This window comes from Tachypleus tridentatus, chromosome 12, assembly GCF_004210375.1.
Source record: "Tachypleus tridentatus isolate NWPU-2018 chromosome 12, ASM421037v1, whole genome shotgun sequence".
NCBI lineage: Eukaryota > Metazoa > Arthropoda > Merostomata > Xiphosura > Limulidae > Tachypleus > Tachypleus tridentatus.
The window spans coordinates 75,242,065-75,266,085 of record NC_134836.1 but is presented as its reverse complement, the minus strand read 5'-3'; the positions used below and the strand labels follow the sequence as shown (position 1 = coordinate 75,266,085).

Sequence of the window (24,021 nt, the reverse complement as noted above, 5' to 3'; positions counted from 1 at the left end):
TATTACATTCTGTACAATATTTTGAGCTTTGATCCTGTATAAAGTGTTTGTTTGTAGTTAAGTGAAAAGCTAATACACGATGGGTTATCTGTGCTGTGACCATCAAGAGTATCAAGTCCAGTTTTTTGGTATGGGCCTTCAGACTTACTGCTGAGCCACTAGGGGTACACATAAGTGACTGGGTTTAAAAGATAAATTATATTAAAAAAAGTAAAGGTCATAGAAAGGTTCTTTAACAAAACAAACAACATACACACGAATTATTAAATGTAGCTAACTTTAATTAAAAAAAATATAGCAACTCACACAACCATAGTTTCTGTGCATCTAATCAATAATCAAAAAGTCCAATCTCACTCCATTCGCTTGATTTTCATTTTCCCATAAAGGTATACATTTCTAAAACTTCTAAAACCTTGTTGTGTATGAACGCTGTATCTCACAATTATAGGTGTACGATTTTTTTTTCAAAGTCCCTTGTCCTTTTACGATGTTGAGAAAACAACTTCTGTATTATAATTTATGAATTTTATGATATACATGAAGATTTTCCAAAAAAACTTTGAAATATACTGACAATGAACAACAATGAGTAAACTACGTTTTACTAAAACAACATATTGGGTTAAATAAGTTTACAAGAGGTTTTTTTACCACACAAATACTTGTTGTAATTGTTATAAAAATTACAGAAAAGAGTAACAAAGCAGTGTTAAAACTTGTCAACAACAGCACAGGAACAACGTTCAATACACTGAAAGCGATAATTCCAGTATTATGACATGTTACTGTTAAAACAAATGCAATAGCTACAAGTGTAATCATTTTATATTTCATAGTCTGGTACTGTTAACCGATATGAAAAAACAAAACAAAACAGGACATCTCACTGATATATCACTCTTACAAATAAATATCCCTCTATTTTACAATATGTTTAACCACAACAACTGGAAAGATTTATGTCACGAAAAACAAAGATTAAATACAAATGGTCACTCTACTTTCCATGTGATTTTTGAAAATTACACACCACTTTTGTTTTGACAAATTATATTTTCTGGATTACATTTTGTGAAACGTTGCAATTTGTATTCAAATACAACATAAACACTTTAAAACTTAAAAATATACTTTTAGCAACTGAACTGGGGAGGTTTGAATCGAAGTGACATATTTATCTGATGTAGACTAACATTTATATGATAGACTGGAAAACATGCCCATATCTAACAGTTATGCCCTCTACCGAAATTGGACTGAAATATGATTGGTTAACGTTTTTTCATACAAAATAGTTTTAACAAGTATTTTACATAAAATTGAGATGATTAAAGAAAAAGTAATCTGATACTTCGCGTATATAACATTTGTCTTCTCAAAATACAACAAAATTATTTGAACAAGTCTTTAATTTACGAATTGTCATGAGTTGAAGGCACATACAACAGATTTAAAGGAATTATCTTAGACCTACAAAATTACGTGTGCTTCATGGAAACTGAATAGATTTGTTACATCATGGTTATTGGGTATGGAAGTCAAAGGAATTTATTGTACAATAGTTAGTGGCTATGAAAGTACACGGATATTGTAGTATTGCTATTAGTAGTTATGGAAACAGAATGAATTTGTTGTATCATAATTAGTAATAATGTTCATAATGTATCATAATTAGTAGTAATGTTCTCGCCATATTAAAGTTGCTAAAAAACTAAGATATATTGGAGAATCTTGGAATATCAAAATTCCAACGTGCATGGAAATAAACAGCCTTAATTCACCATACGTAACATTTACAATGGCAAGTGTATCTAACTTAAAGATTGTGCTGTTCTTCATCCATCAAGAGATAAATGGAAATTGTGGCAACACATATTATAGTCACTGCCTCATCAAAACAGTTAGAAATGTGAATGGTGTCCCCTTCTGCAGAAGGTCAGTTATCAATAAATCTCACAAAGCCAGAAAATCCAATGCATCTAGAGAAAGTTATTCGTCTAAGCCAAAAATTCAACAATCTAAAGATAATTTCAAATTGCTTGTATGTTTTTCCACTAGTTGTGAGAAGAAGTGTTTAAAAATGGCCTATAATAAAGAGAAAATTTCATAAACATTGGAAATATAATTCCTATTTTGTTGCAGATTTACAGGTAACATTCATAAAGAAATTTAAAAGTGGAGTGTTATTGTAAAGTAAGTATTTTGTATTTATTACATATAAATTACTTTTTGGTGAAAATAAATGAGTAAATTGTGAAAGTTAACTTGAAATCCTTAAATTACCACCAAGAAAATAATAGCTATTTTTTAAAGTTTGTTTTTCTTACATAGCAAAGCCACATTGGGCTATCTGCTGAGCCCACTGAGGGGAATTGAACCCTGATTTTAGTGTTGTAAATACATAGACTTACTGCTGTACTTGTGGGGGGCTCTTTCCTCTTTTGGTGATTTTCTAAAGAAAATATGACTATTGCTCACTGTAGAATACAAAATTATCTTGCTAAATCTTAGAACACACTGTTGATAAAAGGAAGGAAGATTCTAATAACTAACGGTTTTGATATGGAGATATTAGGATGGGGTTTGTATTAATAATTTTGCATGAAACGAACTATGGTAAATAGTGCCTGCATCGTAACTCTTTCATACAATTCCTAGATATGAAAGAAAATGTGAGAATTCAGTTGTCATAATCTCTAGCAATGCCAATAAGTGCTTGATAGGCCCTGATCTCCAGCTAGTATATATAATAGTAGAGTGATATTAATGTAGTTTATTGTGGTTTTGAAGGAAGACTGAAACTTGTGCTCTGTTTATAAGTGTTTGTGTTACAGTGATGTCAATGCATATATATGTTTGTGTTACAGGTTTGAAACACATAACAAGACATTATCAACTCCTCACTAAAACAAACTTAACAGATAAATTTTTAAAATATTAATATTTTCTCCTGAAATTATAAGGTTTTCAGTTTTTATGATAAATTCATTAATGAATATTCTTATGTCTTTATTTAGAAAATCAACAAAATTATAAAGAATTGTAAAATAAACAAACAAAAACAAAATTTGTTTTTATGCTTTTAGAAAATCTCACTTTTATAAATAAATGTAATTTAAAGGTCCACAACTTTAAGTGGGTACAATTTTAACAGTTTAAAAGAATACATTGTATGTACTCTTTGAAATAAATCTAACTTTACCATCTTGAAGCCGTTTGTAATTTTAAAAAATTCTTCCATTCTTTATAATTATCATCCTTTTAATTCAATTAAACTTAAGATTATTAATATCACTTAAAATATAATTTAATTAAACTATTTAGTTTATGACAGTGCTTCAAAACATTTGACTTCAAATTAAATTCAAAATTTAGACATTAAAACTTTAAATATACAACAACACAGTAAATTCAGTTTTATTACACTCAGTATAATTTAACTCAAAGTAATTCATCATTTGTCTTAATTCTTTAAAACCACAACTGTTTGCACATTTGGCCACAATTATTTTTGTGATGTCCTAATAATTATCACCATTTCTTATAAAAATTTCCAGTCTATTTATAAAAGGTAAATAATAACATGGTTTGGTTTAGTTTTCAGCCAAAAAGATATAAATGTTATCAGATGCTGTCACTGTCCAATGGGTAAATTTGAATTTTTGGACAGATGCTACTAGCATCCATTAAGGTTTAAGGAGTTAAATGTTAATCCCCATACTGTTAGGGAAATTCATGAAAGACTAAGTTAGGGATTTGTATCAACTGATTGAAATTTAATATTTCCACTTATATAATGCAGACGAAAAAATTGTGACTTTTTATTTATTAAGAATTCATGATTTTTTAGAATTTCTTTATAAGTCATATACTTACATCATCCAAACAAGGCATTTTAAACACTTTTTTAGTTTATTTTAACAAACAATAGATTTAGTTTCAATAACTATTAATAAATAAAACGCAGCTACCAAACAGATACATTGTACCTAGAATAAATATCTGAAAATAAGAATAGACTACATGTAAATTAATTCTTATTTTTGTAAAGAAAACCACTTAACTGGTTGTTAATGAGAAATGTTAATAACAACTAGATTTAGGGTTCATTCACTCACAAAGATAAAACAAGGATAAAGATTTGAACCATACATATTGTATGATATATATCCATTAATTGTTAAACACACATGCACACACTTATATATATATATAAATATATATAGGTAGATAGATATAAAATCTCATTTTATATCCTCTTTTCATGAATAATCTAAGATTTGTTTCAGCTAAAACTAATACAAATATCTTGTACATATTACTACTTCAGCACCAAAAACCCATTTAAAAGTTAAAATTTATGTAAGAGTATTAAAAGGCAACTTTGTATCTTTTTGATGTAGCTCATGAAAGATTTGATTTTAGTTTTAACAGGTTTATGTATAGAAATAAAAGTTCTTGTTTTATGAACTTCAGTTTTAATTTATATGGTTATAAATTCAATTGCTCAGTAAACAAGAGAGGTTCTAGTTAATCTATCTCACACTATGATTCCAGCCAAGAATTTGTTAGCTTGTTGTTACTGCTGTTTCTGCCAGGTGCTTGGAAAATTATTTTTGATATCTAAATCAACTGCTTTATTGGGTGAGGTGCTCAACAGTTTCTTATTAACTTTAACAGGGAATAACCTGATAACATAAATTAATTTTTTGCTTAACTCTTACCACTGAACCTTTTCATTTCACTAGATTATTCTGTCTTACTTTCAAGAAACACCACGTTTCACACCATTTTACCTTTATCAAACACCACTGCTTAAGAAATTTGTATAGCAACTTCAACAAAGCACCCAGATTTGCACAATCCTCAACTTGTATTTCCTGATGGTGACTTGTCACTGATGATTCCAAAATCCTCTGAATGTTATGTGCAGAAACCATACTACAATTCCCAGCTGTCACTCACATGTTACGTAATATTAAAACAACTTGGTTACAGGCACTGTGTAGATTTCTGGGTGATACAAAAATAACAAACTAAAAATAGCCCTGAAAATACATTTACGTGTTTAAAAAATATATTCTTTTGTTTTGGGATGTGTCTATAGCAATGTATTTGATTAATGACTCGCTTCCTATCAACTGAATATAAACTGCTTGTTGCTCCTATATGATCCACTGGAAGATGGTTAAAAAATTAGTTATACCATTGATAAGTTCCAAGATATGATCCACTTTGCTTCAAAATGAAAAACTGATATACACTTTATCATCACCCTTCACAGAAAATCACCGGGGTCAAACTGACTTAAAACTAGATGAGGTTCAAATTAACTTTCCTTCCTGACAAAGTTTTGAAGTTTATCCAATCTCCCATCTGTTTTCATGTACAGAGTTCTGTACCATTGCACCTTTTCAGTTCACTTGTGCGTTTTCACCAAAATCCAGAGTTTAAATCGAACATCATAAGTCAATTCACAACCTTTGGAGTAAGTGACTTCTTACAACCCAATAAAAATATGACTCAAGTATAGATCAACACCCAAGTTTCTCATCTTGGAAGATGATAAAAAACTGATTTTATTAAGTCATTAAAACTTATAACTTTTTTGAAATGTTTCTTTCCACCTGGTAAATTTCAAACAATCTACACCTAAGCTCATGGATGGAATGAATTTGTTTTTTTGTTGTTTTTTTTTGTAAGATTCCTTTACATTAACATTCTACTCCCTCATCAAAAGATATCTTGTAAATCAAATTGCAATAAAATTATCTTTATATAAATAAAAAGCCAATTAATGGATCATATATGTTATATTTTGGAATGAATATTCTACTGGTTCATAATGTAGAATGTTTCACAGCGTAAAAAGTTTTAGGCAAAGAAATTTTTTCTCTTTTACCTAGATGGCTCCACCTTAATAGATGAAGTAAAGAATGGTTAGATCTAAAATAAGAAATAATAAGTTCTTCATGGTCTTGGGGTGAGGGGGAATAAGAAGACCCAAATTACAACTTATTTCACCAAAACAATACTTGAATAGTAAGACAACAGCATAACCACTAAATGTCTAGTGGCAAAGAAAAAGTACCTAATCAATACTATTATTAGGTTTGTTTTATCAGTGATCTCTTGAAAACTATTACTTGCTATGTTCGTCATTCGTCCAGAACAAGGATCACAACTGGTCACATTTTTTGGTTTTTCCAAAATAGTTCTATTTTTCTGTATCAAAAAGAAAACCAGGAATCACTCCAGAACATCCCAAATTTCAGCCAAGAATGGTGGTAGTTTTTTGTTCTGGACCTTGAGTGAGAAACACATTTCAGAGTTCATGTTACCAAGAGTTCGGAGTTCTGTTAGCACAGCCAGAAGTTTAGCAAAATAACTTCTTCCTGGTGGTCGATGGTTTTCAATGTAAGCTCGCAATGTGTCCAGGTAAAATTCTTGAATTTTCTCGACCTTTGTGGGCTCCACAAGACTTGGTCTCTCTAACAAACAGACAGAAGTAACCTAAGATAAAATCTATGTATTTCTTTACACAGTTAACTAGAAAATCAATATGAAACTAAAGTTTGGTATTATCATGAGAACAGTTAATTGTAAATGAAACTCTTAAAATATAAAATCTACCTGTGTTAATTTCATTAAACTTTCAACAAGATGTGTTCACATCAACATTTATGGATTGTTTTTTTTTAAATGGGTAAAATATAACAAAGCACTAATGAAAAAAATGTGCAAAAAAAGAACAACCTTAAAATGAATTGGATATTACTTATTAAATGTTTCATCATTTAATATAAACTATTTACTTTAAATACATACTCTTGAAATTCAAATATGTCTAATTTGTATTATTTTGAAATATTAGGAAAAAAATCAGTTGTACTTTTATGATATTTATTTTGTGGAATAAATAAATGATATATTTAATACCACAAAGTTCTGTTGTTGTGCATATACTTTTCAACTTTAAATATAAAGACAAAAATTGGAATTTTTAACTTGAATGCTACCTTATATTCATATGACCTCAAGATTCAAGTATACATCTCTGATTTTGAGTGACTAATTAGAAGAATAGACAGCACCAGCCTTCCTGATAACCTCCTTTAGCTCTTTGAACTAAATGACAGAACAGGATTTACCATCACTTCATGGTGTGCCCACAATGAAAAAGTGGGGCATGTTCATCGACAACCCCAAATCCTGTTACAGGCTAAACATTACGCTCCATCCAACATGACCATTTTGAAGAACCATGAGTTTAATTAAAATAATTATTTAAACTGATTAACATCACATGCTTGGATTTGTTCATTTATTCACTATAAAAACAATTGATTTGTATAATAAACGAATGAGACATCTAAAATCATCTTCAACTTAATAAAAAGTTTCCTTTGACAGTTTTATAAATCTCCTATTACTATACCTGGTTCTGGAGTAAAATCTTCCAAAAAAATACAGAATTCCTTTAATTCTTAAAAGATATCTTAGAATACTATTTATTCTGTATTTCTCATGCAAAAATTGTAATACGGCTTTAACAAAATCTGTACAAATGATTACATAATTTCATAACTTACCAGAGAAAATTACAATAGCAGTGAGCAAAGCATATTCTGCATTGTCTACTTTCATCATGCACATACGACGACAGAAGTTGAACAAAGCATCAGCTGAATCTCCGACACTAGCACTACGATAATTTTCTCTTGTGTAAGGCTGGTTATTAGCAAAGACAATGGAATCTGTCCTGCTGTCATACTTTCTTGCTGTCCTCAGCATCATGACTTCACTCGAGCAGGCCTAATTGATCAAAAAGTTTTACTCAATATTTCAACTTTGTTATGAAGTATTTCTGTACACTATTAAGAGGCATATTTACTCTTTAAAAAGAAACATACAAAATTCAAGACAAAAAATTAATAATTTCAGCTTATAATTCTCAAAAGCTAAGATATGACATCTAGCATCTCTGTAAATTTGGAAGATGTCACAAACATTTTTTGGACAAAAAGAAAGAAAGAGAAGCTTTTTCAAAAAAGCAATAATGCATCAAAAATTGTCAGTTTTAAAAGTAATGTTTTTGAAGTCAAGTAACTAGTTTTTATTGAAATGTACATGCTTTTCTTTCTTCTAGTTTCAAAAATTAGAAACATGTAAGTTTGGTTAGAAGATGATGAATTCTAGCAAGATTACAGAAGCTGATACTGATGGATTTATTTCTCAGCAGTTGTTTAATGGAACTTAAGAAGTCAATTGAGACTTTTGTGAAGGGTTGTCTAGGACTAAAAAAACACAAAAAAACATCAATTCACACTAAGTAAGAGAATGGCATTGAAAGTTTGAAATTCTAAATACACTATCTCATGAGCCTGATGTTAGTAACAGAGAAAATTATTAAAATGATGAATATGTCTTCACAAGAATCATGTTCACAATGGTCATAAATACAATTTTTAAACTAATTATAAGTTGCTAAAAAGAACATTTTGATAGTGATTAAAGAAAAGATATAAGTGAGCATATGGAATTAACACAAAGCTTCACAATGGGCTATCTGTGTTCTGCCCATCCCAAGTATTGAAACCCAGTTTCTAATGGTGTGAGTACACACAGATAACACTGAAGGGGGGTGTAAAATATACCCCAAAATTCCTTTTATTCACTAAATGTTGACAAATAAAAATATTCACCATGTAAGGAAAATTCTTTGTGACAAAGAGAATTTTTAAACTTTAATTCTTATTTTCAAGAAGTATCAAATTGAGAATAACTTTATTTAAATTAAATAACTTCAGAATTTCATTATTTTTAATTAACTATATGCTCCTGCAGTGAAGAGCTAAAAAGAAACAACAAATTGTTAATTAAAAGTAACTTAATTTCCAAATGTTCAGCTGTGTGCTTGAAAGCTGATATGGTAAAAACCAGGTTTCAAATAGCCCATTCAGTAGCTTTGTGCTTAAACACAAATAAACATACAAACTAATTAGCTTAAAAATAATCAAATGGAGTCCAACAAGAAATTAATTTCTTTACACCATAAATAAAATATTAATAATAAATTAAAAAAAACAAGCTTTTCTATTTTTCTACTCCTTTCTGTAAAAATATATTTTGTTTTCTCTCACTTTATTAAAGAGAAACCAGAAAAAAATATTTTACTTTTAAGAGAGTAATCTGGTCTTCTCTTAGCAAAGTGTCAAAGCCAGGAACACGTTTAGAGAATTCAACAATCAACTGAACAGTGAGAATAGTAATTTCTGTGATGTGTTGGAATCTTCGTAAACTCTCTTCTTCGCTCTCACCCGTTGGGAATGTCTACATGGAAAAGAAATGTGATTCAGCTTATTTATTAAATGACTTATGATTTTACAAAAATCATTTGTATGTACACTGTAATAACACTAGGTTGAAAGTAGTCAATGATAAAGTAATTTTATACTTTCTTTGATTCAATCATGGACAATTCAACACTAGAAATTTAGTTACAACATCATAATAACTCTAACCAGCTTTTCACTTGGGAGATAACGTTTGTTTGACAAACTAGCCAAAAAGTATTCTTCATCTAAACTGAGTGTAAGTTCATTGATTTAATAAAGGGATGCATCATACATGTCTCTCTTGTACAATATGGTAATTATAGCTATCTAATCATAGTCGTCTTAAAATATAACTTTTTCTCATTTAATTATTTGACAGATAATAAATTCAGTGCTGAGGATATGTAAGTGTAAATAGGTGATTAATAATGATCTATTCATATAAATACAGAGAAATTTAGTTTTAAGAAGATTAGAGGCTTCCTATTTCAAAACCTAACATTTATATTTTAACGGTCATCTAATACTCACAGATATTTTTTTCAGATCTTCTTCAGATGGAGATTCAAACTCTTCTTGGAATAATACTAGTTTATTAATCACATCTTCTTGAGATGGATCAAGAGGTTTTAACCCTGGGATCTGAGGTTTTTCTTCCTTATCAAAGCAGTTTACTTCTTTTGTGGTACTGTTAGGTTTATCTTTCTCTCGCTGACCCTTTTTAGATTCTCGCTTGATGGCACACTGATACTCTGGCACCACACCTATTACAAAAGAAAACCCTGAACAATAATAGAAAAATAACAGATTGTTCTGTTATTGTGGATTTAAATATAAATCTTGGTTACTTTAAATGGTACTGTGTATTTTCCTACTATTTAAGCATTAGGCATTCTATGGTAAAATATATTTTGTTCTTACTTAAACAAGATAAAAATTTACAGGTCATACGTTAAGAAAAGACAACATCACAGTTTATTAAGTTGGGAATCCAAGACCTCTCATGCGCCAGGAAAGTGCTTCTCAAGTTATAAACTTTTAACGACCCAAACTATCGCAATGCTAACAGCTTTGTTGAAGCCAGATGTCTTCCAGTTAAAAGTTATATATCTAGTTTCTATGAAGATATTAATGGTTGTTAAACTGTGTTTACTACACTAGAAACGTTTCTGAAAAACAAAGATAAATCTTCTGACAATTCAACCACATTACAAGTTCAAAATCACAGTTTCTATAATCCATAATTATGACACATATGAACATGAAATTGGAGAGTAATTTATACCAAAACAAAGGAATTAGTTTAATTTGTTTGAACAATGCTTCTACTACAAAATATCCATTCTCATTTTATTCCAGAATAAAAGATATTTACCAAATGTTAAATAACGCAACTTATAAACTATTACATATGTCATATTCCAGGTAGCCTGAAGAGCTTTGTAGATAACAAAAACATCTCGTCAGTACGAGATATGGCAAATATAATGTGGTTTAAATATTATTTTCCCGAAAAGGGTCTATGAGCCGTCTGGAGGAGCCACCTGTTTCAACCAATTCTGTCAGTATACAGTATTCTGTTGTCTGTCTGTAATTCACTAGACACTAAAAGACGTCAGATACGAGACGCTTAACGCTGCAGTTGGTACTGTCGTGATGACAAAAACATGTACATGTCACGAAACACAAGAAGAATTACAAAGGCAAGAAACAAAAATATTTATTATTCTTAATTTTGGTTTTAGTTACTATCTGATATCCTGCAGAAATACAAGTAACATATTCTCCTTTGTTTCACAAAATTAGTAACGTAGTTTTCTCATGTTGCTTAATCATCTCCAGGAACAAGTACTAAAGATGGTTAGTGTACAGGTTCACTAGTTTTTGTGTTAATTTAAAGTGGCCCGGCATGGCCAAGCGTGTTAAGGCGTGCGACTCGTAATCTGAGGGAAACGGGTTCGCATCCCCGTCGCGCCAAACATGCTCGCCCTTTCAGCCGTGGGGGCGTTATAATGTTACGGTCAATCCCACTATTCGTTGGTAAAAGAGTAGCCCAAGAGTTGGCGGTGGGTGGTGATTACTAGCTGCCTTTCCTATAGCCTTACACTGCTAAATTAGGGACGCCTAGCACAGATAGCCCTTCGAGTAGCTTTGTGCGAAATTCAAAATAAGCAAGTTAATTTAAAGAAAGTAGCAATCAATAAGTAACCAGTGTTAGAAATAAATAATGTCGTGTCAATTATTGTTTCCTTAAAAATCTAATTTGTAAATAATTTAAATAACAGTGGTAGTTATTACAATTCACTTGTTAATATTATTCACACCATAAAGGTTCTTCATATTATGACAATACTGAAAATACATTAATATTTAATATCGGGCTATCTGCTGAGCTCACCGAGGGAAATCAAAACCACGATTTTAGCATTGTAAATCCGTAGACATACCGCTGTACTAGCGGAGGGCATTTAATATCTACTAGAACGTATTTTTCTAATAATGCCATATAAATATAATACGGTTTTAACACGCAGAGGAGATGAAACATCTTAAACTAATAATCTTAATGTCTATGATAAAAAATTATATCATAAATTTAGATCTAAAAATTAATTCGATTGTTTTGTTTGTTTAGAATTAAACACAAAGCTACAGAATGAGCTATCTGTGCTGTGCCCGCCACTGGTATCGAAACGTAGTTTTTAGCGGTGTGAGTCCGCAGACATATCGCTGTGCCACTAGGGGGCAAATTAATACCAAGTACCATCATTAGGTAAGACTAATAGTAATACATTTGCGAGAATGACAAGTGTTTTATCAAAACAAAAGTAATAAAACTGTAAAACTTTATTATATACACACTTAAGACAACAATATCATAGTTTTGTTGCTAAACAACACGCGAACGGAGCTTATATATATATTAGATAAGACATTAGAATATAGAAATGTAATATTCGACGTTTCTGTTGCCGACTGTACATATCACCTAATTGAGAACTCTTGAGGCCGGGCTACGATACAATAAATAACACTACTATGTCCATCGTAACAAAGCCGCCTGATGAGCCCTGGTATTAAGCGAAAAGCTTCGTCGGTAATGGATATAATAACGGTGGTGTGGTTGACGTAGTATAACATTCTCCTTCGCTTTCATTAATTAGAACTACATTTTAGTTTTAATAATCGAACAATAAAATATTCATATGGCAGCAAACCGTATAGTTTAGGCTCCTTCCAGCAATGAATACTAAGATGAAAATATAACCTATGTTCTAGATTCATTGCAACGTCGAAATGTCATGTTAAGAGAAATTGATTTATTGGAAAGGGTTGAGGGAACTAGGAGGATGGCATCTAGGATGGAAATTTTATCATAAGAACAGTTTAAGATTTCTGAAATATTTTTTTTTCTTAAAGGGAATCTTATAAGAGGTGTAAGCGAAGTGTTTAAAACAGTTAAAGGAATGGACAGTGTAGATAAATCTTGTTTGTTTGTTTTTTCGTAAAATGTGATATTAGGAGGACTAATAATTACAAATATAACTTTTGGCAGAATAGGAATAATCTTTAACTAAGAAAGCTATATTTTTCTATGAGGGTGTTTGGCCTTTGAAATGGGTTGCCTTCAGATGTGGTGAATTCATTTGGTTTAAATGAAAGCTTGAAATATATTTGAAAGACAATGGTTGGCTTCGACCGTTTTGGTTTCATTTTAATGTTTAGTTTAGTGGATGGGACGGCCTAGATGGATCAACGAGTCCCCAATTGTCCTCAAATTATAAGTAAGATAAGATAAGTGATATTCTATCCTCCTTCTAATAAAGTACTTGGATGACAAGATAACTTACATTCCGGCCTCATTCCAATGCTGAGACACTTCTTCAGTCGGCATTCCTGGCATTTTCTCCTCATGTACATGTCAATCTCACAGTTGTTGCCGTATTTACACTGATAAACAGCATTTTTATTTATACTTCTTCTGAAGAAACCTGAGGCACACGGGACAGAAACATGGATTTTCAAAGATGCGAAATATATAAATAATCCTTAACTGTAACACTATTAATACTATAGTACTACCCACGTTTCAAAATGTTCTTGTGCTAAAATTGCGGAGGAGAATTAGCGAGAGGATGCGTGGGTTGGAGGAAAGTTTTGCACCCCCTACCTCTAAATATTATACTTGTCAGCACAATTCTACTTTTCTATAAATCCTTTCGGAAAATCTTCCATCACTGTTTTTATCGGGGAAAGGGTAATCTCGGGACATTAGTTATGTCAAAAACTTCAGCTATGCAACCCCCCTAAAATATAAAGATTCCTCAATATATTGCATAAGTTAGAAAACTATGTAGGTGTTGTAATTAAATTCAAAGATACACAGTGTACTATCCACCACGGGTATCGAAATTTGGTTTCTAGCGCTGTAAATCTACAGACATATCGCTTTGCTACTGGGGTGTAAAAAATACGAAACCTTCACAAAAGAGACTAACTCATGAAATATTTGTTGAGAAGGATTTTCTGTAATATTTAAGTTTATTTTAATATATTGTCACAGAGATGCCAACCATTACGATTTGAGCATAATCAAATCATTACGATTTTGGTGTATACATTACGACTATACACTCATACAGCCAAATATTACAACTTGTTGCAACTCCCAAATTATTATATATTATATAGGTCTATACAATAAAGTGATAAATTGTTCCCCCAGGGCTTGAAAGGGGTGAAAAGAAAATTTCTAGTGAGATACAAATAAATTTTGATAATAAATAAAAGACATAGTCGAAATGGCTACTTGTGATAATCATGTTTGTGCTTGAAATAATAAAAAATTTTTGTATCTCTGACATCTACCAATAGTTTGAGTGTCGTGCTTCTCCATACTGGGTACGTGGGGGAATCCATAGTTACGTAATCAGTGCTTGTCAGCCAATCAGCACTCGCGTATATGGGTATTTCTTGTTTTCTAAGCAGCATAGAAACATCAATGTGATCTTTCACAAGATGGGAAAAAGAGGCCTCATTCACCAGATTGTCTTGTTTCTGGCAAATCTAAAAGGACTAAGACTGTAAAAGGCTCTGTCTACTTACGCTCAGTCATTTCAAATAGTTGGCATCTTTGCTGTTATAAATTCACAAATTTATTTTCTTCAACACAATTAACTAAACTTTTGGTAGTCTAATTATGCTTCATATTTCAATACCTTTTTCTTTAAACTCAGAAATATGTATAGTTTCTTTCAAATTTTAGTAAATACAGACAGTAGAACCATTAATGTCAACTACAATTTAATAATTTTGCAGAACAATAACAATATATTTTAGCTAAGCCTAAGGCTTAAATTTGTTTAAGAATTTGTTTAAACTATTTCTAATAATTGCACAAAAAATCAAAATTTCTGCAGAGCTCTTGCTTGATAACCCTTTTTCATCACCGTTTAAGGAAAGAAACAACTAACAGGTGGCGCAACATTCAAATGTTTTAATGGTTGGATTTGTAATTTCTTTAAATATGTAAAGAATCCACAACAGTAATTCTCGCAGAGAAATATACACTCAGTGCTAGTCTTAAGCATAATCAAGATAAACGATTGCTTGGAAACTCGCATTGATGTAAAACAACATTCTTCAACCATGATGGCTTGGTGACCTGGTAATGAGGATACTTACCCTCTATGGGTCGCAGGATCGAATCCCATCACCGAACGTGCTCAAACTTTCAGCCCTGAGGGCATTATAACGTGATGGTAAGTTACACTGTGTGTTGATAAAAGAGTAGCCCACGGGTTGATGGTGGTTGGTCACTGCTGAATTAGGGACGAATAGTCCTGGACTAGTTTCGCGCGAAATTCAAAACAAACCAAACTCATCCGATTAAATAACTTGTAGCCTTCATTCAAACTGTAGGTTTTTTAAAACCAGTATAATGTTGTTTGCGTTACTGATATTTTTGCACGTCTTCTTGGTCCAGTTTCTCTTGTTTATTTTCCACGCGTACTTGTTTTTGCGTAAGTACAGTTAGATGTAACGGTGTAATATTAGTTATACCAAAAGATTAATGTAAATTATTTATATTTTGCTTTAGACACCATAGGTGGAATCTGTAGATTGCCGAAATGTTTTACTGCGTTCCTTTTTAAATTAAATAAACAATGTTGTGTTCAACATAAGGATATCGTAATATTCTTTATTAATTAGCTTAGTTTTCCTTGGATCAAATCAACTTAAATGGGGAAGAACATAAAGGGGGAATGGGCCCCCCAGTCCCCCACTACCACGCAGCCTGTAAGTGGATGTGGGCAGTATGATTTGACTCTTCTGTTGCATGTGGTCCCCCTCGCTTGTCAAAACCAGCACTGAATTTATTAATTTATTGATCTAAAATAATACAATATAAAATGTAAAATCTTTGCCTTTACACCCTTCACAGGTAAGGGCATTGTAGTGGTATCCAGACGCCCTGTCGCCACAAACTAAACACAGTTCTTCTTGTTGTCGTGGTACTGGACCCTTGGATCTCTTTCTAGCTTCTCCCAAACTGTCCACTGAACAGCCATTCATAACACTGCCTGGACTGCGTTCTTCTTTTCCTATATTTTAACAAAAAAGTGATCCAATTAAAAGGTTTAGTTTGTTCGCTGTTAAGCACGAGATTATTCAATGAATTATATATGCTCTTAAACCCACACACATATCGCTAAGCCACCAAGAGACAGATGCTCCAGTTCTTTAGTGTGTGTTTTCTTACAGCAAAGCTACATCGGGCTATCTGCTGAGTCCACCGAGGGGAATCAAACCCCTGATTTTTGCGTTATAAATCCGTAGACTTACCGCTGTAATAGCGGGGAACCCAGTTATTTAGATTAAACCTTTAATGAATCATTTTTGTGGTCACAGTATGAAAAAAAAAATGTCTCTGTAAAATGTACAAGTACTTTATATAAAATTAAATAACAGAGCAAATAACCCCAAAATACTTAAATAGCTAAATTTATATCATTAGAAACAGATTTTACAGTTTAAAATATATACAAATATTCATATACTTACTTTTCTTGTATTAAGTTTTGTAAAAATTCATATTTTCAATAAACATGTTAAGTTTTTTAAATTATATTGACAAACAAAACTATTTCACATTTGTATTCATTGCAAATCAAATCAAAAGAAAAAGACAACTTGTTAACATTTTAGTTTTTTCTCGTGACTTTACGTTATTCTGCTAAATAAACCAAGTTTAATATTGTTTCTACTTACGTTTAGAGAATGTGATTTAAATTATAAAAATCTAAAATTTACACGAACATCAAGTGACAAACGTCAGAGAACTAAAAGGAATTGTTTCAAACTTCTGATGAGCCCAAAACTAACTTATAAAATAGGGGAATTAATTAATTATTAAAGTTGTAAACGTTTCCTTTAGCTATAAAGGCCCAAAATAATTAGTGGTAGGCACCATTCAAACACACGATACACCATAAATTATCCCAGCTGTGCCTAGTGCGGAGATCGAACTCCGAATTATAGCGTTCTGACCAGGCAAGCTTACCGCTGAGTCACTAAGATTACTTTTGAGAATTAATAGAATATATTGCTAGTATACTGTACTTTTTCTATATTTTATCTCATCAACCACGCAGTGAGAAAATGTCCCATAGTTTACAATGGAAAGTTGACAAGCTCCACAGATCCGATCCGTGATCATTGACTCTCACTTTAAACCAAACTAATTTTTGATGTTGCATTTCTATTCATAAATACAGAGTTTTACAAAAAATCTGTACTTTATTCTGAACAATCGGCGTTACTTTGATAAAGTATAAGGTGCAGACTTTGTGAAAAACTATACTATAATACTTGAATGTAGTAATCAAATGAAGTCGACCACCATAATGCCTGTTTTTATAAATATTCAAGAAGTTTTTAAACGATGTTTCAATTCTTTACATTAATTGAATATATTTTTGTTCAGACAATTTTTTAAAGTATTTTTTTCCAATCATTTTTCAAAATTTTTATTCTCTTGTATTTGACTGGAAAATGTGTTTGATAATCGTTCTATTAAAATTGAACCATTTCTTTCTAATTAGACGCCAATTTTATCCAACTAAGTTCTGATTTTTTTTTTCCAATGGTGTTATTTCTCATCTTGAAATGTACATGCTATAATTACCGTTTTGGCCCGGCATGGCCAAGCGTGTTAAGCGTGCGACTTGTAATCTGAGGGTCGCGGGTTCGCATCCCCATCGCGCCAAACATGCTCGCCCTTTCAGCTGTTGGGGGCGTTATAATGGTACGGTCAATCCCACTACTGGTTGGTAAAAGAGTAGCCCAAGAGTTGGCGGTGGGTGGTGATGACTAGCTGCCTTCTCTTTAGTTTTACACTGCTAAATTAGGGACGACTAGAGCAGATAGCCCTCGAGTAGCTTTGTGCGAAATTCAAAAACCAAACCAAAACCAATTAGGCTGTGAGTGCGTTATAATAAAGGCAGTTGTTACCAAAGCGTGGTCGGTATGTGGCAGGGTTCTGTTAACTGGCCAGCGGTCTACAATTAGGAACTGCAACAGAAAGTATTATTAGCTTTGCCATGACCAGTATTCGTATTTCTTTCTAATCTATCTTGACCGTGGCTCAAAAGATAATCAAACATACTGTTGATCGTGGCACATATTAAAATCATTTTTGGTTGCAAGATGGCATACAAAACTTTAATTTTTTTCATAATTGTGATATTTACAGCCTAATATTGTACGTATGAAACACACAGTAATATCATTTTACATTTCAAAGAAAATCACACATAAACTACGAATACAAATATGTGCTCAGAATACATACTAAACAAGAAATGTGATAAGTCAATAGATGTCGGATTTATTTAGATACCAAAGAAGTGAACATTCCAATTCTGCTTTGTTCATTACATGACAATTGTGTTGGAACTAGGTGAATACACTGTATAATATTCGTAAGTAGTATTAACAAGATCAAACTACAGATATTGATGGTTTTTGAATTTCGTACAAAGCTAATCTAAAGCTATGCGCATTAGTCGTTCTTAATTTTGAAGAGATAGACCAGAAGGAAGGCAGCTTAGCTAGTCAACGCCACTCGCCGCTAACTCATGGGCTACCCTAATCGAATGGTGGGATTTGACCATCTCTCTTTTACCATCCCTACTGCTTCAAAATCTAGAAAGCAATTTTTTTTTCAGACATAAAATGGTGTGAAACAAAAAAGCACAGTCGCGAAATTTCCATTTCCATCACAGTTTGCGATAGCCGACCAAATTGTCACAAGCGTAGTAAATTAATAAATACCTGTTACACAATATATCTTGACTACTTAAATCGCTTTAAGTTTAAGTCTATAACAACGATTATGTGATGCTGACAACCACCAAGTATTGCGAAAGTATACGATACAAACTAAATATTTTTCCTCTTCAATTTTATTTTCTAGGTGTATGCACGAAAAAAATGAAATCTTGTTGCGCGTACTAATGTTTGTTGCGTAAATGAAAAAACAAACAAGAAAACGAAAAAATATAAAATTAAGGACAGCTATGTAGAAAGCATAAATTTGTACAAAATTCTCTAACAATTTATCATTTCTACTTGTATCTACATCAGACTTTTAGTTTAAATATTTTGATTCAAAAGTAATCAATAATTTTCAACTGTGAAATGTGTATTACTTAGGCTTAAGAGTTCCACTGTAAGCCTAAATTTATCTGCAGGTGTTTGGTTTTGGATAAAGCCCCGACAATCAGCTAGAGTCAAGGTCGGTCAAACTACCGATCCGAACAAGTTCAGTGGTCCGAGAAAAGCACCACCCGTAGTATACTAACTAACCAATCACAGACAAGTGTCTTATCTACACATTATTTAGTTCACCCACAACGACTTCAACTGTGAAAGTAACAATAAAGTCACATATATGAAGAAAATTACTATAATATTTTAGGCCTAAGGAGAAATGCTAGTTGGTTGTTCTGACGAATATATTGGCAAAAGTAAGACCCCCATTGGCTCCGCGGGATGTCTATAGAATAAAACGCTAAAAACAGTTTCGCTAGCCATAGTTACACAACTAATTCACTGTGTAACTTTGTGCTTAACTAAAAACAGACAAAAATAATAACTATTTCATTATTATAAAGAATAAGACTATTCCTACAAACTTTGTTAACCGATTGTATATTTTTGTAAACAACGTCAAGTTTTTATTATATGTTGATAAACAAGTTTATTATAAGTCTGTTCTTGTTTGGTTTTTGAATTTCGCGCAAAGCTACTCGAGGGTTATCTGCTGCTAGCCATCCCTAATTTAGCAGTGTAAGACTTGAGGGAAGGCAGCTAGTCATCACTACCCACCGCCAACTCTTGGGCTACACTTTTACCAACGAATAGTGGAATTGACCGTAACATTATAACGCCTCCACGGCTGGGAGGACGAGCATGTTTGGTGCGACCAGGATTCGAACCCGCGATTCTCGGATTACGAGTCTAAAGCCTTAACACGCTTAGTATTATAATTCCACGACAGAAAACTTGTAGGTAACAACTCTGTACGTTGCTGATTTTGAAATCATGAAAAGTTTAAACCATTATTTATTTTCGTGTATATAATGTTAGCCTATATTCAGGACTAGAGTCTTCAATGATTCAGCTAAAAGTAACTATTACCAAAACTAGTCAGCTATAACTAATAAAGATTTTACATTTCATTGTGTCAAATAACTCGGATTTTGTGTTTTTATTCATCATAAGACTATTTTCTTGATAAAATAGGGCAACATATTAGTAAATTACTCAAGTTTTTAATTATTGCCAACTTTGTTTAACGCAAACTTTTAGTTTATTATGAGACATTTCTATAACATCATAACCTATATCTCGGGAATGTAACTTTATTATATTTGTTCAATATTTCGCTATCACACCTTCGTCAGGTGTGATATTGTACCGTACAAGTTCGCTAATCCAATTTAACGAAATATTGAGCTAATCAAGCTATCTTCGTGTTTTATTTAAGTGTATAGAAATTACACAAGTTTTACTCCATAGTGCCAATTAATAGTTTTATAACACCAACAGATTGCAGCACACTTAAATCACGTTCTTCAAATTGCAATAAAAATAAAAATATTATACCCTTTTCTAACGACTAAAAAACAGGACTACCTGTGAAAGAATCGGGATATATTTTGAAATAAAAAGTAGAAAAATGAAAAGTTAAGATTATTATAAAAATTAATGAAATATTCTTTTGTTACAAGCTTTTAATTAACATATGTAAACAATTTAAATCCTGGGAGCTCTCGCCTAAATCACTTTCCCTCTACTATTAATTTCGGGTAGGAATAGAGAACTAATCACGATTATCGCAACGCCACATATAAAGTTATAGCACTACTTTAAAAATATGCACTTTTTCAACAATTTAGTGACTTCAGTTTCTTTTTTTGGTCAAACGTAAAGTTATGTCCGCCGTAGCGATCATACCTGGAATTTTTGTACCATTAGCCCTCAAGCGTACTAATGTACCACTGACTTCACTAATTATGAAAATATTTTATTATTTTATCAGAGACTATTGCTCTGTTTTCTCTCTCATGTTCATTATCATGTTTGTACATAAGACGTATTCTGAACATAAATCCCTCTTTGTTTATGTTATCACGTTAAGGCTACTAACTACTGAGAAAGGAAAATGTATTCGGTGGAAAATATTTACGAACAGGAAACACATACAAATAAATATTTCCGGTGAGGTGCCCTGCTCAGGTCAACATACCCATCTACTTAAATCAAGAAATTTGTGACAAGCCTAGCAACTGATAATTTTTCAGCCTGTATTTAGGGTGTCTACACATACTTTTATTCTTTTCTACTTAGAAAAATTAAGAACTCCTACAAGACTGGAATGACTCGTATTTAAGTTCCACAGAAATTCAACTAAACCAAGAGGACGTGTAAATATCGATCTTATATGAGCTTTCGGGTCAAAAAAAGATATGTTGGGCGTCCGGTATATTCTCCGAGGATGTTTTTGCTGATGATAAGAAAGCATCTGGTAAAACCGAATATTTCGCTCATTTATAAATACATATAAAAACAAAAGAAGTCGTGTCATTTAATCACATCACTTTTCTCTCTCATATATTCGTTCGTGACAGAACTACCGTAATTCCATTGTGTTTTCTCACCACATTAAAAAAAACTCCGTCTATCTGGTAACAGGTTGTAACCTCTAAGGCCCGAGGCTAGGAATGACCTTGGCGACACCAAGCGAGCGTAAAGCTTACCAATGACGTCACTCTCGACAGGTGAAAGTCCTGTTGAGTAAGAAATACAGATTTACAGATAACCTTCCATGAAATAAGATTCCCTTCTTGCTTGGTTGCATATGGTATGTAAGAAGTAGGCAGTCTCAAGGTGAGAGGACAGGGATATCTAGACAACGTCCGCCTCGGTGATTCGTTGAAAACATAAAAAAAAGTGTTATAATAAAGCCTTTACTAAAGCTATTGTTCCGATTTTTAAAACTATGCTAAGTCCGGATTGGAATAAGATATATCTTTAATATGCCCCATGTCATCTTCAACCTTTCTGATGAGCCCACCGAAGGATATCGAACCCCTGATTTTAGCGTTGTAAATTCATAGGCTTACCGCTGTACTAACGGGAAGCTGGGTTAATATAAGATAGTAGGCATGATTCATTTAATTGTTGTTAGGCCTAATTTATATATAAAAAAAAAACTCTAAGTTTATATTGAATGACAATCTTCAAAATCCAGCTTTTTTATTATAAATAGGATTAAGGTTTAATTTTGAATGACCAAGTTGCTCAGAAGGTCAAATAAAAAATGAGGTTTTGAAAATGACCGATTCTTTCTATGTTTTTTCTTATTGTAAAGCCACATGAGCCTATCTGTTGAGTCCACCGAGGGGGATCGAACCGCTGATTTTAGCGTTGTAAATCCGTAGACTTACCACTGTACTAGTGGGGAACGTATAGAAAAGAAAACAGAAATTTAACACTTCACTCACGAGTAGTTATTAATATATAACTCAGTTTGCACATTAAAGCCACAATGCCGATAACGGCTTGAATGGGTAACGATGAAATCACTTACTCGTTTAACACAGTATTCAATGGCAAACATTTCGATAAAGAATTTTTCATCATTGGGTGTCGTTGTTCCTTTGTTACTGTGCTGAACTCATAATAATATTTTCTTTGTTACCCATTCAAACTTTAAAGGTCTGGCGGGTGTAGTGCTCCACTTATAATGATCAGGTCCGATGTTCGAATCTCATCATCCTTTCAACTGTAGAGGCGTTATAATATCCCACTATTCAGTTAAGAGACGGCCCGGAATGGCCAGATGGTTAAGACACTCGACTCATAGTCTGAGGATTGCGGGTTCCAATACCTCGTCACACCAAACATGCTCGCACTTTCAGCTGTGGGGAGTTATAATGTGCGGTCAATCCTACTGTTCGTTGGTAAAAGAGTAGCCCAGGAGGTGGCGGTGGGTGGTGATGACTAGCAGTCTTCCCTCTAGTTTTGCACTGCTAAATTAGGGACGACTAGCGCAGTCTACATTGCGTAACTTTGCTTGAAATCGAAAACAAAACAAATCAGTCAGAGAAACGCGATGTTGAATATCTATCTTCCTTAACTCTAGTTTTTATCACTCCTATGAGACGGATATTGCGTCAGGAAATTAAACACGCCTACAAAATTATAAACATTTATATCTTTCCTAGTTATTCAACTTGAGAACGCCAAACATTGTTTATTTCTTTAGTACGAAGTTGTTTTATAATGTTTGCGCGAAAAGAACAGAGAACAGCGCGTGCAGAAACATTGTCAATATTTTCAGCAATAATTTTATGCAACTACAAAAAGTTAAGATTTATTTTCATGGAAAAAATTGCAATTAAATACAGATACTACACAATGCTTGTTATTTAAAATTTCGTCAAATGATTTCTCCGCCAGGAGGTCTGAAGTCTAAGAAGACCTCAAACAAAGTCAGAAATTCCCGTCTTACTCAAAGTGATATAATGTTTTAAATAATAAACTAAAAAAACTCGTAACGTAAATAAATGTAGCTGTCTCAAGTGAGAGCTTTAAAACACCTACAAAAAGAACATTTATTTTATGATCTCTGACACGTGAAGCTATTTTTTAGTGTTTAACAAAATATTCTACATGGATTTAATACATTCCACTCAGTTACATCAATAATAAATGGATTTATAGAATTCACCCTCTATCTAATCTTGAATACATCGAAAACGGAGATAAATCTTTAATATTAAGCTGAATGAGCGTGGCCTACTGATTATCAAATAATAGTGTACTCGGAAGGAAAGCGTCCCCTCAATTAGGCATAATTTAAGTGTAAAGTACCTTTTACGTTGAGAATGGTGAACCCAAAGAGGACTGGCACTTTCTTTCTCACTATTTACACTGCTATTCTAACCGAAACAAAACGGCTATAATTTCATCATTATTTATCACTGACTTAAATGACACTTTCTTTTTTCAAATATTAGTTTCACAGAATTTTCTAGCTATTTTACGTCGCTAGGGCTAGCTTACCGGACATTCATGACGGCCACGCTCCTCGCTTAGCGATTTGATT

The 24,021-nt window shown here is 32.4% G+C and overlaps 1 protein-coding gene across 2 annotated transcripts in view; it reads right to left on the bottom strand.

Moving 5' to 3' along the window:
- Positions 1–590: 590 nt before the first annotated feature.
- The window catches only part of LOC143233651 (ecdysone receptor-like), a 103,434-nt gene continuing 80,003 nt past the window's right edge, over positions 591–24,021 (bottom strand). For both annotated transcript variants that reach the window (XM_076470108.1, XM_076470109.1), the window contains 6 exons: positions 15,770–15,946; positions 13,193–13,333; positions 9,873–10,105; positions 9,181–9,336; positions 7,596–7,818; positions 591–6,494 (listed from right to left, as the gene is read on the bottom strand). In XM_076470108.1, the coding sequence (XP_076326223.1) occupies positions 6,253–6,494; positions 7,596–7,818; positions 9,181–9,336; positions 9,873–10,105; positions 13,193–13,333; positions 15,770–15,946 (1,172 nt within the window). In that variant the 3' untranslated portion in view covers positions 591–6,252. The remainder of the gene's footprint in view (positions 6,495–7,595; positions 7,819–9,180; positions 9,337–9,872; positions 10,106–13,192; positions 13,334–15,769; positions 15,947–24,021) is intronic.